The sequence below is a fragment of the Ixodes scapularis genome, unplaced genomic scaffold (assembly GCF_016920785.2).
Source record: "Ixodes scapularis isolate PalLabHiFi unplaced genomic scaffold, ASM1692078v2 PGA_scaffold11__112_contigs__length_91849675, whole genome shotgun sequence".
Lineage (NCBI taxonomy): Eukaryota > Metazoa > Arthropoda > Arachnida > Ixodida > Ixodidae > Ixodes > Ixodes scapularis.
Window position 1 is genome coordinate 16,005,168 of NW_024609837.1, and position 16,172 is coordinate 16,021,339.

General features: G+C 46.9%; 1 protein-coding gene across 4 annotated transcripts in view; it reads right to left on the reverse strand.

The window, feature by feature from the left end:
• The window catches only part of LOC8043301 (leucine-rich repeat-containing protein 49), a 52,014-nt gene that overhangs the window by 16,155 nt on the left and 19,687 nt on the right, over positions 1–16,172 (reverse strand). For 3 of the 4 annotated variants that reach the window (XM_040207620.3, XM_040207619.1, XM_040207625.3), the window contains exons 10-15: positions 15,770–15,831; positions 15,370–15,517; positions 14,697–14,780; positions 11,089–11,246; positions 8,676–8,889; positions 6,800–6,982 (exon numbers count right to left, since the gene is read on the reverse strand). In XM_040207620.3, coding sequence (XP_040063554.1) covers positions 6,800–6,982; positions 8,676–8,889; positions 11,089–11,246; positions 14,697–14,780; positions 15,370–15,517; positions 15,770–15,831 — 849 coding nt within the window. The remainder of the gene's footprint in view (positions 1–6,799; positions 6,983–8,675; positions 8,890–11,088; positions 11,247–14,696; positions 14,781–15,369; positions 15,518–15,769; positions 15,832–16,172) is intronic. The other variant, XM_042288831.1, reaches the window with a different exon arrangement.

Sequence of the window (16,172 nt, forward strand, 5' to 3'; positions counted from 1 at the left end):
GCTCACAGGCTTGCATCACAGTTGGCAAATGGCTGTTAGGTTGGCGGAGAAAGAACGAGATGCTACCGCACGCCAGAGTGCCACGTATAAGAATCTTTAATCTCGTCGTCTACCACCAGCAGGTAGGCGTGCTGCTCAGTAGGTGGCAGGTCATTTCATACCACATCTCCCTTTCTTAAGGAGAGTACCGCCTAGGTTGTTTTAGACAGCGGCCATTCTTGCTGTGGGCATGCGTGGTATCTTGGCATTCGTGTAAGGAGTCAGGCGCCGGGTTTTGATCGGTGTAGGGAACAAGATGGGTCCTGTTCCTCCGAACGGTGCCTTCATCCGTTTCTACGATGAAGGACCTTGGCTCCTGGGCTGGCTGCTGTACAGTACCCCTTCTCTTGAGGTCTACAACCCAGACATCGGTACCATCCACGATGTCCGCCAGGTCGCGAACTCCGTGGCGGCGATTGTATGCCTTTTCTTGTTGTTCCCGACTTTCTTTCTCAAACTTCTTTAGTCGATTAATGTCGGGGCTGACGGGAAGTAACATCTTGCTAGCTGTAGGCACGTTTGTTCGAAGCCGCCTTCCCATGAGGAGTTCCGCAGGGCTATATCCGTTCTTTAGAGGTGTCGTTCGGTACGAGAGAAGTGTCTTGTAGGGGTCTCCCGTTTTTGACATCGAAGTTTTGATTATTTTAACTGCAGCCTCCGCTAACCCATTGCTTTGTGGATAGCGAGGGCTGGATGTCACATGTTGAAATCCATTTTCTTTTGCAAATGTAGAAAACGCAGACGTCGCTACACGAGAAAACTGCGGTCCGTTGTCGGAAACAACGACCTCTGGTATACCGTGTCGGGAAAATATTGACTTGCAGTGTGTGACAACTGCCTGTGTAGTCAGACTTTGTAGTCGTGCGATTTCTGGGTACCGAGAAAAATAATTGGTCACAATTAACCACCAGTGACCTTCATGGTAAAAGAGGTCCATTGCCACCCTCTGCCATGGTCTGTCGGGAAATTCAGTCGGAAGCAGAGGCATTTTCCTGTTCTTTGACTTTTCAATGCAGGGATGGCATGTTTTTACTGTCTTTTCCACATCTTTTTGTAGACCTGGCCACCATACAGAGCCTGCCGCTCTGGCTTGAGTCTTTACAATGCCGAAGTGACCTTCATGCAGAAGTCTCAGGAGTTCGGGTCGGCACTTGACTGGGATCACTACCCTTGAGGCGTAGAGAAGTAGATCCTCCTCAACAGTGAATTGATGCCGATATTGATAGTAGGGCTTCACGTCGTTGTCAAGGTCTCGCCGGCTGGGCCAAGTTCGTTGAGAGTATTTCCTCAAGGCTTGGCAGATTAGGTCTGTTTTTTGGTGGTCAATAATCCACTGAAGACATGTGTCTTTGAATGACAATGTGGACCTGATGTGTTGGACAAAAGCGCCAACGTCTCTCTCTAGGTCCAGAGGGAATGTGTTTTTGAGAGGTGCCCTTGATAGCGTGTCTGCGGCGAGAATTTCTTTTCCTGGTACGTATGTGATGTTGTAGTTGTACCTCATCATACGCATGCGCAAACGCTGCAGTCTCGGAGTGAGGTCGTCTAGAGCCTTGCTTGAGAAAAGCGGCACCAGAGGCTTGTGGTCGGTCTCGAGGTTGAAGAACTTGCCGACTAGGTAATCGCTGAACTTCTCACAAGCCCAGACAAGCGCTAGACCCTCTTTTTCAATTTGAGCGTACCTTTTTTCGGTGTCGCTCAGCAGTCTGGAAGCGTACGCGATGACTTTATATTTATTTCGCTCTTGCTTTTGTCTCAATACGGCGCCGACTCCGTAAGAAGACGCATCGGCCGTCACTACAGTCTCTTTTCTAGGGTCGTAGGCTCCAAGGACTGGATGTGACGATAAAATCGCCTTCCACTTGTCAAACGCGTCTTGTTGAGCGGATCCCGAAACAAACTCTTGCTTAGTGCTAAGCATAAAGCTGAGTGGTTGAAGGACGGTTGCTAGGTTCGGAACAAATCTAGCCAGGTACGTTGCCATTCCCAGCACCCTCTGCAGCTCTGGCTTAGAGGTAGGCGGGTCCATGGCCTTGACGGCTTCAACCTTGGAATCGTCTGGACGGATGCCATGCTCGTTGATCTTGTGGCCCAGGAATGTTAATTCTTGGACGTTGAAGGAGCATTTTTCCTCATTGAGCGTCAGACCTGCGTTGCAGAGTCGCTGCAAAACGATGCGGAGTCTGGTGTTATGCTCTGCGGGAGTGGAGCCCCAGATGAGAATGTCATCCATGTGGCATACGACACCACTTGCTCCCTGCAGGATGCTCGAGAGCTGTTTCTGGAAGTGCTCCGGAGCTGAAGAAATTCCGAAAGGGAGCCGGTTGAAGCAAAACCGTCCAAACGGCGAAATGAAAGTCGTGAGCTGCTTGCTGTCTCCGCTTAGTGGAATTTGCCAAAAACCGGAGTTTGCATCGAGTTTTGAGAAGTACTTTGCGTTCTGAAGGAGTCCTAAGGTGTGTTCGACGGACGGTATAGGGTGCCATTCTCTGAGTACGTAGCGATTGAGTTCTGTGAAATCAACGCATATTCTCACTGCACCGCTTCGCTTTGGAACAACTACCATCGGCGCACACCAAGGAGTTGGCTCTTCGACGGGTGATATTACTCCCATCCTCTCCATTCTTTGAAGCTCTGCTTTCGTCTTTTCGTAGAGCGGGATCGGCACTCGCCGTGGAGAGCTTAGTGCGAACGGTTTGGCGCCGTCTTGGAGTTGCATGTGGTACGCTTCAGGGAGCTTGCCGAGCCCCTTGAAGAGCGCAGGGAACTCTGTTCTTGCGTCGACTTTAGATCCGTCAAGAACATTGGAGCTTGGGCTGATCTCGTTGACCACCGATACCAATTGCAAAGCTTGTATAGCAGGCTTTCCTAGTAATGGCGTACGGAGGTCTTCCAAGATGTAAACGTCTTGCACCGAAGTGCGGTCTCTGTACGTGATGTTGAGGAGAGCTGCCCCCTGTGTTGCCAAAAGGGTTCCGTCCGGTCCGTGAAGCTGACGAGGGGGTGCTACCAGGCGCGGTCGTGGGGAGAGCTTCCGGAAGATGGAGGGCGAGATGACTGTTTCGTCGGCGCCCGTGTCCAATTTAAACTTTACGGTTTCCACTTGAAGCGTCACCGTCACTTCCCACTTGTCAGCTTGAGGATGTGCCACTCCTCCAGTAAAGCCAACCTCGTCATCCTCGTCTGAAGATTGTCCAACGAAGCGGACTTTCTTGGAAAGGCAGACTCCGGAGAAATGACCTTTCTTATGGCAACTCTTACAAGTCTCGTGTCGAGCTGGACAGGACTTTCTGAGATGGCGTGCTCGTCCACACCAAGGACATTCTTGGCTGTTCGTCTTGAACGAACCAGACTCTTTGTGTTCTAGTCTGCCTGGTGATTTGGAGCTTGACCCAGAGAAGCGGCTAGTTGAAGTTCTCCTTGTGTCAAGCTTGTTGACGCTGCTGCCGGCTTTGATGTCTTGATTCAGCTCGACTTGCTGCTGACGGACGTTTTCAACTTGCCTCGCTGACTCTAGGGCCTTTTGAAGTGTTAAGTCGGCGTCAAGCTGGAGTTTTGCGGAGAGCTTTTTGTCACGGATGCCAACGACTAGCCGATCTCGTACGAACTGGTCTTGCATTGGGCCGTAGTCGCAGTACTTGGACAAGGCGTGCAGTGACGTGGCAAACTCTTCAATGGACTCGCCTTCTTGTTGGACCCGGGAGTTGAATCGAGCTCGCTCAAAGATGACGTTTCTTCGCGGTATGAAATACGCGTCGAAGTGGCCCATGATGGTATCGAACTTCTTGGCTTCTGCTTCGGTTAGCTGGAATGTGCTAAAGATGTCCTCGGCTTGGTCCCCCATAATGTAAAGGAGAGCATCGATTTGGTGTTCTTCAGGCTTTGTGCTGAGTCCCGAAGCAGTATGGAAGCGTTGGAAGCGCTTCTTCCATTTCGGCCATTCGTTCGGAGACGAGAAAGAAAATGGCTCCGGTGGCTGTATCACGAACGATGTGCCCGCTGCGGTGGTTGCCATTTCGTCCAGCGCAGGGTTGCTTCCTTGAATGCCTCGGAAGTCAGTGCTGGTAGCGGTTCTTGATTTCCGGCCGTAATCCCACTTCTGACACCATGTTAGGTTGGCGGAGAAAGAACGAGATGCTACCGCACGCCAGAGTGCCACGTATAAGAATCTTTAATCTCGACGTCTACCACCAGCAGGTAGGCGTGCTGCTCAGTAGGTGGCAGGTCATTTCATACTCACTGTTGACCGAAGCTCTGTTGTAGGAGCACCAAGAGTTTGCCCCCTTGGGACAGAAGCTGTGATTGAAAGACTCATCTGTGGTTGACATGTTTTGAAAAGTGGCCTGCACTGCCCTCTGCATTGCTGGAACGTCGTGGCTGTGATTCCGCAGGGCATAACCATAGTAATTGGCTATCCTCTTGATCCTGTCTTGAGTCAGCCTTCCCTTGCACTCCAGTGCTTTGCCTTGGGCCTTCTTCATGTCGACAAGTGTGTGCAAAGCCGACCCTACGCGCTTGTGGACACGATTGAGGCAGTCCTTCTTCTCAATCTCCACGAACCCGTACACTGCATCCTCTGTCAAGGCATCGATAGGTCCTTCTGTCTCCATAAAAAAAAAACGTTGTGTACCGTAGGCCGTGCCTCTCGAAGGACCTCCTAAACATTGTCAACACCGCCTCCTCCATTTGCCCAGACTTACAGTCAATGTTCTTTTTGCACTCTGGCTTGTGCTCTGCAAACCATGCACTGTTCCCTTCATCCTCAGGCTTTGGGCCAAGAAAATAGACCAGGCAGAGGTTGCACGAAACGACGTGGTCGATCAGAAGTCCAGCGTATGCCTCCACAATGGAGCCAACACCGACGTGGGATGTGCGACCCCCGCTACTTTCAGGTGCTGTCATACATCACGTCGACGCTGTTGGCCGGGTTGAGGAAGTCCACATAGAGCTCCCTCACAACTGCCACACTCTCTAATTCACAGGCAGCTGCTGTCAGCTCACAGGCTTGCATCACAGTTGGCAAATGGCATTGAAAGGTCTTGTGATGGGGGCCTTTATGCGAGATGTTCAAGGCTGCACAGAAGTCAGTGAGGGCAGTTGACCCCTTGCCGATAGACTGAATGCCTTTCATGGCTCTCACGTTCACTTCAAGGGGTGTAATTCTTGCCTCTCCTTGAGCTCTGGGAGATGAGAAATGCTCCTCACTGAAGTTGCACGCAGGACACGACAACTCAAACTTCACAGCCAGGCCATACTATTGTCCCTTGAATTTCTCCAGCGTTGGCGCGGCCGATCCGCGCTGCCCACATTTCGTGGACGTGAAAAATGTGTTGAGTACCTTCAGATCTACGACGATAAACTGAGTACCAGAATCAACCTTTTCATTTTTGTGGGTGACGTTCAGAAGGTCAAACTTCCGTCCTGTTGCGGACTTTGCTGCCAAGTCTTGCTTGCAGTGTCCACCTGTGCTGCGCATTCTGCGCTTTCATCCGGCGAATAGAAATGCGTGTCGACTCGTAGCGTACTACCGCCGACAGTGCTGTCCATTTTGTTGTCCGGCTCAGGAGCTGGCGAAAACGACGCAGCTGTTGGTAGCAAAACTTTCTCGGAGTCCACCGCCCGCAACATGACTGGCGATGCGGGCGAGCTCTTGTTTTACGCGCGTTGTTTCCGTTTTCCGTACACATGCTGCATAGACTCCTTCAAACGAGTGTCGCTAAGCATTGCAAACAATCGCGATGGCTCCGGAAAGACGCAAAACAAAACCAGGCAGGCGAACGCCAAGAAACGTGCTTGTTGACAGGAGTCAACACGCAACAATGTGGCCGCGGTAGCAGACGACAGCTCCCTACGGCGTGTGCGGGAGCGAAGGAGTGAGAGAAGGCTACAAAGTTTTGGAGAGGGGGCCCTCGCTCCGGCCAACAGCAGCAGCCTTCTCCGTGGCCCGAGCTCAGTAACCAATCAGGAGCGCGTTATCTTCCCCAAAGAAAACTGCAATAGTATCTCTGCTTCCGAAGGCTGACACTATTTTAGATGGTGCCCAAACGTAAACAAAGAAAACACCTTTCCAATGAGTCCAAGATGGCGGCGATCAACCGCGCAATGGTGGAATGCGAAGTGCATGAGTTTTGACGTCCGTTTTCTCTCTTGGGCTGTTTCTTGGTGCGTTTCTAGCGCAGAAATGACAGCGTGTTTTATATTTTGAGATTGAATTACACCGTGAGATTTTGCACAGAGGTGCTCAGATGTTTGAGGCACCCAAATATTGGATTTTTTAAAAATGAACCTTTCCGCGAATTTAAGCACCTTGTCCTCCCTAAACAGCCATTTTTGTAGTATAGGCGTTTGACTGTACACCAACTTTTGCTTTGGAAGAAATGTTTAGTTTTTGGTGAAGTAGGTCAACAAAGTAGATCTCGGCAATGCTTTGCCTGTGACCACAGATCTTTTTGCAAGGTCCTCCCCAGCCAAATCTGCCCGCCTGTCCTGTCCCCCAGACCCCCCCCCCCCCCCCCCCCCCCCGCCCCTCCCCTCCCCACTCCCCTCCCCACTCCCCTTCCAGAAATCCTGAACCATGCAAGAAACGTTTTTCAGTGGCTCCAATGATGTCCCAAGATCCTCTTCATAACTTGCCCACTTTTATACTCTTTTTAATAACGACAGCGCACTATCTTTGGAGCAGCTGTAAATTATACTCCGTGCTGTAGTACTCAAAAACAGTACAGTTTAATTGGGGTAAAGGATTAGGAAGACAACTCACTGGACTCGAATTGAGCGTTTCCACATCATCCCCAAGGCAAAAGATGAAGTAAGGCTTCCAGATGGAGAGCAGCGTAACCCCATTGCCGGCGTCTTCAACGGTGATGCTTTTGAGTCCTCGTAGACTCGACAGCATCTTGAGGTGACACAGCTTGTCAACTCTGCAGCACCGTAGATAAAGACACTGTGGAAACAAAAAAGTAACACAATCACAAAACGGAACAAATCTACCGCATCAAGTAGGACACCCCACAGTAGCCTACAAGCTTTAAACAGCACAGAATGTTACCATTTTTGTTTAACAAGCGAGACCATTTGCTGATTTCAAGTGCAAAGGACAAAATCAGCGAGCAAACACCGAAAATATTTTTAAAATGTTTTTACTGTAAACGACTTATTTTTCGCGGGCTCAATATATTTCGCGATTTAGGTCAAAGCTGAAGTTTTGGAATAATTCGCGGGTTCTAATTTTCGTGACACGGTGGGATTTCAATATAGATTTCAATGTGTTTACACTTTACCGGAAATGCTTGCGGGACCTATTTTTCGTGAATTGTAGGCGATTTGCGAAAATTAGGTCCTCACGAAAATTAAGTCGTTTACAGTATTCATCACTCGACTGGTCGGCCGCTGATAGGAAGGCCAAGGCAACCAAAACCATGCAGTGTAGTGGAACATAAAATATAACAGACGAGGCAATCACAGAAAAACATAATATCGCACAAAAGATACCGGTAAATCAATCGGGTAAAGTGCTTGCGGTACGAACAATGTGGACATAAAAACAGAACACACGAGCGCTGTTTTGGTGGGGTAACATTAACGCAACGTGTGAGAATTAATCGCGGAAGTTTTTAGAATTCGGATGATAAAGATGCAATTTCTTCTGACTCATGTCCTCGGTGAAAGTGACTGGACGCAGGAAGAAAATCTGTCGAGAGAGTTCTAAGCTCTTCCGGAAGTTCGTTCTAATACTGGAAAGTAGGTACATACTACTTGAAAACGTCATTGTGGTTAAAAAAACTCACACATTGTGTTCTTTTTCGAGTTCTATAGATCAGTGGTCTCAAACTCAATTGAGTGTGGGGGCCAGACAGCCCCCACTGGAAAGGTTAAGGGCCAGCGTAAGATGAGTGGGGGTGCTCTATGCTTTTTGTAAACTCATAGTTTTGCCAGTGACATCTTTAGATTTTTATCTGTTTGTCTGGCTACTTTGGGCCCTGACCTGACGTGATAAAAATGATCAAAATGACACCACCCCACCAGGTTGCTGGCAATTTTAATAGAACAAGAGAGCAAGTGCACCGTCGTTTTTCGTTGCTCAAGTCACAGCGGAGCAAGCTCAACATGTCTCTAAAAGCTATCTGTTAATCTGGCAGTTCTTGCTTTCCAGACTATTTTTATTACAACACTATGAACAAATACTTGACTCCTAATGGTAATATATTTTTTGAAGGCGAGAATCCCAAGCTTGTAGCTTTATCTTTGGCAGTTGCTTCTGCTGATCGAGAGTTTGTGCAGCCGAGATGCACCCTTCAACGAATAGCTTGTGCTTCCAGCCTAGAAGCCCAATTGTTGTACATTACAAAAAGTAGAGAAGAAAAAAATAAAGCGAAACAAAGGGAAAATGAACACAGATATGCATAAACTATGTGAATACGTTAAAAGAGCAGAGCTACTTTTCGAGCGAAAATGACTCGACAAGATGAAATCAGAATGACACATGCCATTTCTAGCGCTCGAGACATGGGAACCGAGAATCGCAGCCGGCTGCCTGCGGGCCGGGTTCCAGCGAGTAGTGGGCCGCATGCAACCCGTGGGCCGCGTGTTTGAGACCCCCGTTCTAGACGCTTCGAGAATCCAGCTCCCGTACGTACATTAATGCCTGGAAACTTCTTCCGCAGCTTAACCAAGTCGGGGAAGACATCTTGATAGCAGACGTAGTTCAGCTTCAGCACAGTGATGGAGGCGACAGATCTCTGACTCAAAGACTGGCAAAGAAGCTTGGCTATCGCTCCAGGACCATATATTTCCACAGTGACGTCTTTTAGCTCAGCTGCTTGGCAGTAAGCATCGTCGAGAGCACCACACCTGAAATAGTGGTTGGCTTATTTGGGCAGCGAGCATGTTGTAAATTTCAAGTCACTTTTCTTATGCACTGCTACCCTGTTATATTAACCGCCTTCCTTAAAACAAACCGCTCTTTTAACAAACATTGATGTAGTAATATAAAGTTGAAACACACAAGTATGCTTTCAGATGCCCAATGCATACGTGGTCGCTGCCTTACCCTGGAGACGTTCTTTCTTCTTAGTACACGGCTGCACTGTAGCAAAGAGACATACGCAAAATAGCAATGTGCACTTCATGGGTGTCACTTCTCTGCAGTGCAGCGGTGCGCAGTGAGAAGTGCACTCAACGAAACAGATCAGAAACAGCAAGAAATATTGCAGAAGTCCTGAGGGTTGCAGTAACTACATTAACTATCTTGCAACATAGAGGGGCTAGAGCTATTAAAAAAGAGAAAGTGAGACTGACTTGCAAACACCCCACATGTTTGTTAAACAAAACCTGCAGCCTACCCAGGTACCCCCAGGGAGTTGTAATTGCATTAAATTTTCTAATCTGTACCACTACAACCCAATTTACGAGTTTAGCCAAATACTATGTCTCGTTCAACCTTCTGACGGTCGAATTATTTTTCCCAAGAGATGGCTCACTCGGGTTGAATTTTGTTTAAAAAAGAATAGCATAAAGAAAGAATCAATGCACAGGTTTTTCCTTAAATATCTAGCGGTAGCATCTACAGGGTTTGCAAGCCTTTTAGATTTAGAAGCATCAGATGGAAATATTTAAGGCAAAAAGTTGTCACCCACCTCCCATTTGGTTTTATCTTGGCGCGTCTGCTTCCGCAACATTCTGGCGGTCTCAGCCCTCAAACTGGAGGTACTTTACGGAGCTTCTCCCTTCGATGGTAAGCTCTCACCCTCTGAATTAAATTCTGAGAAGCGTCAAAGGTCTGAACCGGAAGAGCCAGTGCTCCAATTGGCACTACCACGAGAGTAGCAAAGATGCAAAGCAACCATCTGATGCCCGTGACGTGCACGAAGCGTCTGATTTCCGAAGTATAAATAGCCCCGGTGAAGTTTCCTTCACGCACTAGCAGTACGGGTTGTCTTCATGGAGTAAAACTCATTCACTCGTACACCACATTTTTGACGCATGTGCGCTTTGGGAATGCGGTATGGAATGGGAGGATTCACGGTATTCTGCGGTAGGTTTATCAAACCTAATTTAAGAAAAATGCCATTTTCGATTTCACAAATTCCTCGATTTAATGAAGTAATTTGCAGCTTCCCCCCATCTTCGTTAGACAGAGTATTAACTATGTGTCCCGGCTGTACAAAAGCAATATGGACAGTGCAGAATGGCTGAAAAATTTGAGTATTAAGGTGCATTTCGACCAGACCTGACACCAGTTACAGCTGAGCTCCTTACACCTGATAGAAGTAAGTTTTCGTTCCACATGCAACCAAAGTGCAGTGGTGAAAACTTGCTATTACAACCTCCTTCCTTTGTCCTAGTATGGACTGGCTCCTTCTTTTGTGGCCGCTGCAATACATGGCTCAATCTATTCTGGCAAGTTTTGTCACATGGTCAACACGAATCATGAAGCAGCTTTTTGGAAAGACAGAATTACCCTGATCGTGCTAGTACAGTCCAAAATCTATGTGGAAAAATTTTAAAACTGCTCAAATGAAAAACAAATGACTAGCATTTGGACTTGGAGAGAACTTCAACAAAAAATGTGGAGATTGTTAATCTCCAACAGCCTCACAAGTAATTCTAAAGAAAAAAAAAGGCAATAGGTCATATACTTTGGTACCACATACCTACAGATGCCAATAGCCCTACACTGCTCCATCAAGCTGATGACTGCAAGTATTCAAGAAAAACAACATAATATTTTTTTTAGAGCGCAGCTCTTAGACGCCCGTTTCCGGCTTGAGCGGCATCAGCGTCTGCGTAACCGCGACCCCCCCCCCCCCCCCCCCCCCCCGAGGACCTCGGGTACCTTCGGTGACCTGGGGGAGGGGGTCACATGACCACCCCCCCAGGTCACGTGACCCCCCCCCCCCCCCCCCCCTCTGTACCCTTCCCTCCTCCTCCTCAAGAGCTGCACTCTAATTCGGTGTTACAGGGAGTTGTAAACGGCTTTCACTTTTTTGCATTATTTTTTTAAGTTTTGGATGTGCTTTTTTGGATGTGTAACAACATGCCCATACTTACGTCGATAAAGACGCCGAGGAAGACTCATCTTCAGTGGAGCCGTGCTGGCTTGCAGGGAGCATGATAAACGTCTTCTCTTTCAATGTAGAAAGCGAGGCCTGTGGGTCCGGGCATTCCCAAAGCAGCCGGCTTGACGTGATGGCAGCATCTAGCAGTGCCTAACAGGATGCAAGATGTGGAGTCACAAAACATAATTTAAGTTGAGCAGCTTGAATGGTCAACCAAATGAAATTAATCATCAAGGATGTCATGCATGGTCCCGCACTGTTTAGCATTCAATTGCTAAAGGTGAGTTCAACTGATTCGATGATGTGTAGCGTGTATCAGAAAAAAAAGTATATCATAATATTCTAGAACGTACGCACACCTTCAAACTCTGACCGACCGGTGTTTCCTGCGAAAATATCTACTTCAAAGGAAATCCCGATATCATCGCCCGCCCCGCTGCCCCCCCCAAAAAATAGCAATTTCGAAGAACTGAGAACACCTGGGCAGACCCTTCTTATTAGAAGTCTCCGGATGCAAGCGTGCGTGCGCCAAACAAGCAAGTTGCACGAGAACCTGGCCCTTGTGATTGACAAGGCGCCCGACTTGACCCGACAAAAGTATTTGCCACCGCCATCGCGGGCTCTCTCGCTTCCCCAGCATCACTCTTTGGCTCTTCTTTCACCTGCTCGCTTGCTCCCTACTTACACTTGGTTGGATTTTGTATTTTATTGTTGACTCTTCATTTTTTTTACTCCATTCAATTTTTTTATTTATAGATCAGCGAATGCTAGGTAGCCTAACGAAGGGAGCATAGAGGTTTTAGAAACGGAAAAGGCGGGTCGGCAAAACTCGAGGATTCCCCTGCCCGCCTTTTCCCCCCAAATATCTCCCGTTAAAAGGTTCAAGGTATGTTTTTTTATTTTTGTTGCCAGAAAAATAAACTATGCGTTGCTGACTAAAGCACTATACTCTGTGTCACTAGTTGCGTGCATTACGAGCGAAGGCAACACCAGGGGCAGGGAGAAAGGGCAAGCACTAGGAAGGCTGGGGAAGAGGAGGAAAGAAACCTCCTCTCCTTCACTGCCCTCCTCTCCCGTCCCACCTTTCTGGTGTTCGCCCTTTCTCTAGTCGCCTGGTGTTGCCTTCGCCTGCACTGCACACAACTAGTGACACGGAGTATAGCGGTCCAAATCACACGCCCTAACTTTCAGGAGTAACCATTACCTTATTCATAAATTGTGAGTTATTTCCTGAAACTCTAAATGGGAAAATGGGGCTCGTTCATGGTTGCTAACGCCACTCGTCTCCATGTATCGGTGGGCATTCGTCGGCTGCCATTTTCCCATTAAAAATTTCAGAAAATGGGTAGTAATCTTTTAATCAGCATAAAGAAGGACACAACCCAGGGGGTCAACCTTTGGCTTAATATGAAGACAAATTTAGAGTATAAACTGGCAGTTGCAAGGCAGAATGCAGCACAGTTTTATATGTGCACATGAATTGTGAAAGAAATTATAGTCACTTTTATCAGGAAAACATCAATAATTAGAAAACTAAACCCCAAATATTTCTTCACTAGATACCTATGCAGCAGAAGGCCCAGATAATGCAACTGTAAAAATAAAATTTCCAAAAATTAATTTATTTTATGCTAACATCGCGCTGAAAAGTCAAATAAATTTTTTGCCTTTTATGTCGATGACGAAATCTCAACGTCTTTTGATAAAAGACAGCCACAAAGTAATAAAACAATGCCACAATTGCATTGCCCATTAAATTTAAGTTAGGAAACACCATGAGTGAGCCTTTCCTTTTGTCCTGTTTCCAAACAATAGTTTTCCTTGAGTGGTGAAATTTACCTACGCCAAAACGTGGAACGGAGAAAAACACGTTCAAAGTGCTCGAACCTCTGCCTTTTCTTTAGCATTGTAGGACTGAAAATAATTTATAAAAAAACACTATGCAGTGTAAAGAAAGGAAACTTTCTGAGAACACCATGCTGGGGGATGTTAAATATGGAACTTTCTAAAGTCAACTGTTTTTGAAGAAATTTGATTTTTTCTAGGGTAGTGACCCCACTGGCAACCTCTGAAACTTTAGAATTTGTTTAGGACTGCTAGTGCTGCATTTAGGCCGAGATTGAGCGTTTGGCAATGCATAGGCCATTTTTGCAGTGAAAAACATTTTTTTTCTTCAGGGATGCTTACACATTTTGTGAGGAACTTTCCAAAGACGCGTGTGAAAGGTCATATAGTTTTATAGTACTTCAGCATTTTTCACATAAAAAAAAAATAAAGAGCTAAAAATATAGAATGGATACCACACTTTGTAATATGCCTTGGCTTTAAAAATACGCCTTGAATATGTACTACATGCTCTGCATTTCACCACCTTCTAACCCGACTAAAAACACACACAGCGGCAGTTCTCCGAAGCTCCATTCTCGCAAAGTTGCAGTTCTTTTCACCAGTTCGAGTCACAAGTCACCAATAAAGTGTGCGAAGTCTAGCAACTATGCGTAGGTCACGAAAGGTGTTTTCTCTGTCCACAAACTTGAGATTTTATTTTTCCTTAGTGGTTCGACAGCGGCTAGCATATGGGAGGATTGGATGAAGGCCGAATTTACAGGATGAACAAGAAGTCGCAGAGGACGCTTTGGGGCAAGTGAGTTTGCCGGCATCCATTTAGCGTATCTCAAGGCAACAACTCCAAACTTCCCCTCCAGATGTTAATTTAGATGTATAACTATAAATATTGTCGTCCAGATGAAAAGAAACAATTTTGAAGCTCAAAATTCACCCATAGTCTTTGCAAACACTTTCATCCACTTATTTATTTATTTAAGTACCTATACTCTGCCCAGGGGGCATTTCCGTAGGAACGTTACATGAAATGACACAATGCAAAAATTAAAGAAAAAAACAATATACTCCTCAAAAATTAGTACAAAATATTGATGGCCATAGATGTAACAAAGACCTCGCAAAAATGAAAAAGAACATGTTGGCAGTTGCAATGAAAATTTCACAGTGGAGACAATTCTATTTGCATATAGTAAAAAAAAGGAACAAAAAAAAAAGGTGGGCACAAATGGCTAATCATATGTTAATGATATGTGGCATTCAGAATGACAACTCTTTGGAGTCGTCCCTTGTCAGTAGGATGCGAGAAAAGCTGGGTTCATCGACCTTTCAGAAATTTAGGAAATTTCCACAGGATCGAAATCGCAGCAGCACCTCACACTTTCCTCGTCACAGTCAATCCACACACAAAGCACTCGTCCAGAGACACAGAGGTCAGTGACATCTTGCTGCCACCCCCACCAATTTTCAGTGGAAAACGAGGATCGGGCTAAAAGCCTCCTCCGAAAAGAGCAAACACATTTACGAAGGAACAAACAACTCAATTTAGAGGGGTTCGGGGCCAAAGGTCCGCACCCTCTTGCAGATTTGTGCCGGGAGAATCCTTATCGGCGAGCGTGAACTCAGCAGATTTACGCATAAGCCAGGGTCTCCCCCGAGAGATTAGCGGATCATGGGTGGCTCAGATAATCTCAGATAGGGTGGGCATTGAGAGTGTCAACAGATAAGAACCCTGTTGACCGCCTGGAAGTGACTCACTCTGTGTCTTCTTAGCTGGGTCAGACGCCGCCTTCGCCGTGTCTCCCGCTGCCAAGAAAGGCGAGCGCGTCGTCTTTCTTCTTCCTTTGTAGAAATAAGTGACGGGAACTGCGGTGAATGACCTAGTGCAGGGATTCTTTAAGACTCTTTAATCTCGGGGAATGCCCGTCTGCTTTGAATAACATAGCCAAGGAACCCCTTGGATGATCTCGGCACCGATGCAGTGGGGCAGTGAAGATGCCTGCAGACCTTGTAAACTGACATTAGGGAATGTTTGGCACATAGTTAAACATTATTAGGTGGCTCAAATCTAAAAAAAAAATTACCTTAAACTAGAGGATGTTTTTACTTCAGGAAAGGAACGAAAGGGAAAATTTCGACACTTGGGAAGCCTTTGAGGGTGCTTTGGCGACCTCGTGGGTTCCTAAGAACCCAGCTTGGGAACCTATTAAAGCATTAACGAATACCTTCGAACATCCGTTAAATCCGCATTTCTGATTTGCGTTTTGGATATCTCCGAGCGTTCGTTGTCTGCGACATTATATAGTTTGGACTGTAAATGAAAAAAAAAAAAAGTCACGACATGTGTACCAGAAAGCAAGGAAATCTAGCGACGAAGTTGTGTGATTAAGTTTGAGGAAAGCGATCAGTGCTGCCAGAGGAATGAACTTACGGTGATAAAGGAATAATCCAGGTACTTCAACTGGGGGAGGCCGGTGAGCAATGCCTGTCTGTAGCCTTGCAGACGGGTGACTGGACATCCTTTCAGGGACAACTGAAGAAGTGATGTGCAGGACATCAAATTTGCTGCGTCATCCAAGCTGCACAGAGATGCAGCTGGAGTGGTGCGCTAGCCGCGACATCTGCCACAGCAGGAGCCCTAAGCTGGACACATGGCGAAAACGTCGGTGAGAAATTCGGCGGCTATGATTGGCGGCGCCAAGGTCAAGTGTGGCGTTGGCCAATTGCAGCCGCCAGATTTCTCGCCGACGTTTTTGCCAAGTGTCCAGCTTAGGGCCCCAGAAGTGCAGCTGGAATCGCAAAGCTCTGTGGTATGCCTTGCTGCTACACACCTCTTGATAAAGTTGTTGCTGAGAAAGAGCTTCTTCAGGTTTGGGAGTTCCTGCAAGCAGTCCTGAAACCTCACTTCCATAAGTACACTGCACTTCGAGCAGAGTGCACAGATTACAGAATTTGCAATTGGAGAACAGTGTGAGAGCATGTCCTAGAAAACCCTGAACTACCGTAATATCCTTAGAGGTAGCCCATCTAAAAATGAGAGCAAATTGGGTGAAAATGGGAAACGGGCTAACTTTCGGTGTGTGATGTTTGCTTATCTCCCACCGTGGCTAACTAACCCCCTTTCAGCCGAGGTCCCATTGGCCAGGGTACTGCAATTACTAAAAATAAGATATCTTTCGGAGTTTTTGAAGAAAAAAACAAAAAAACAATTCATGCCAAAAAAGGGGTGGATTA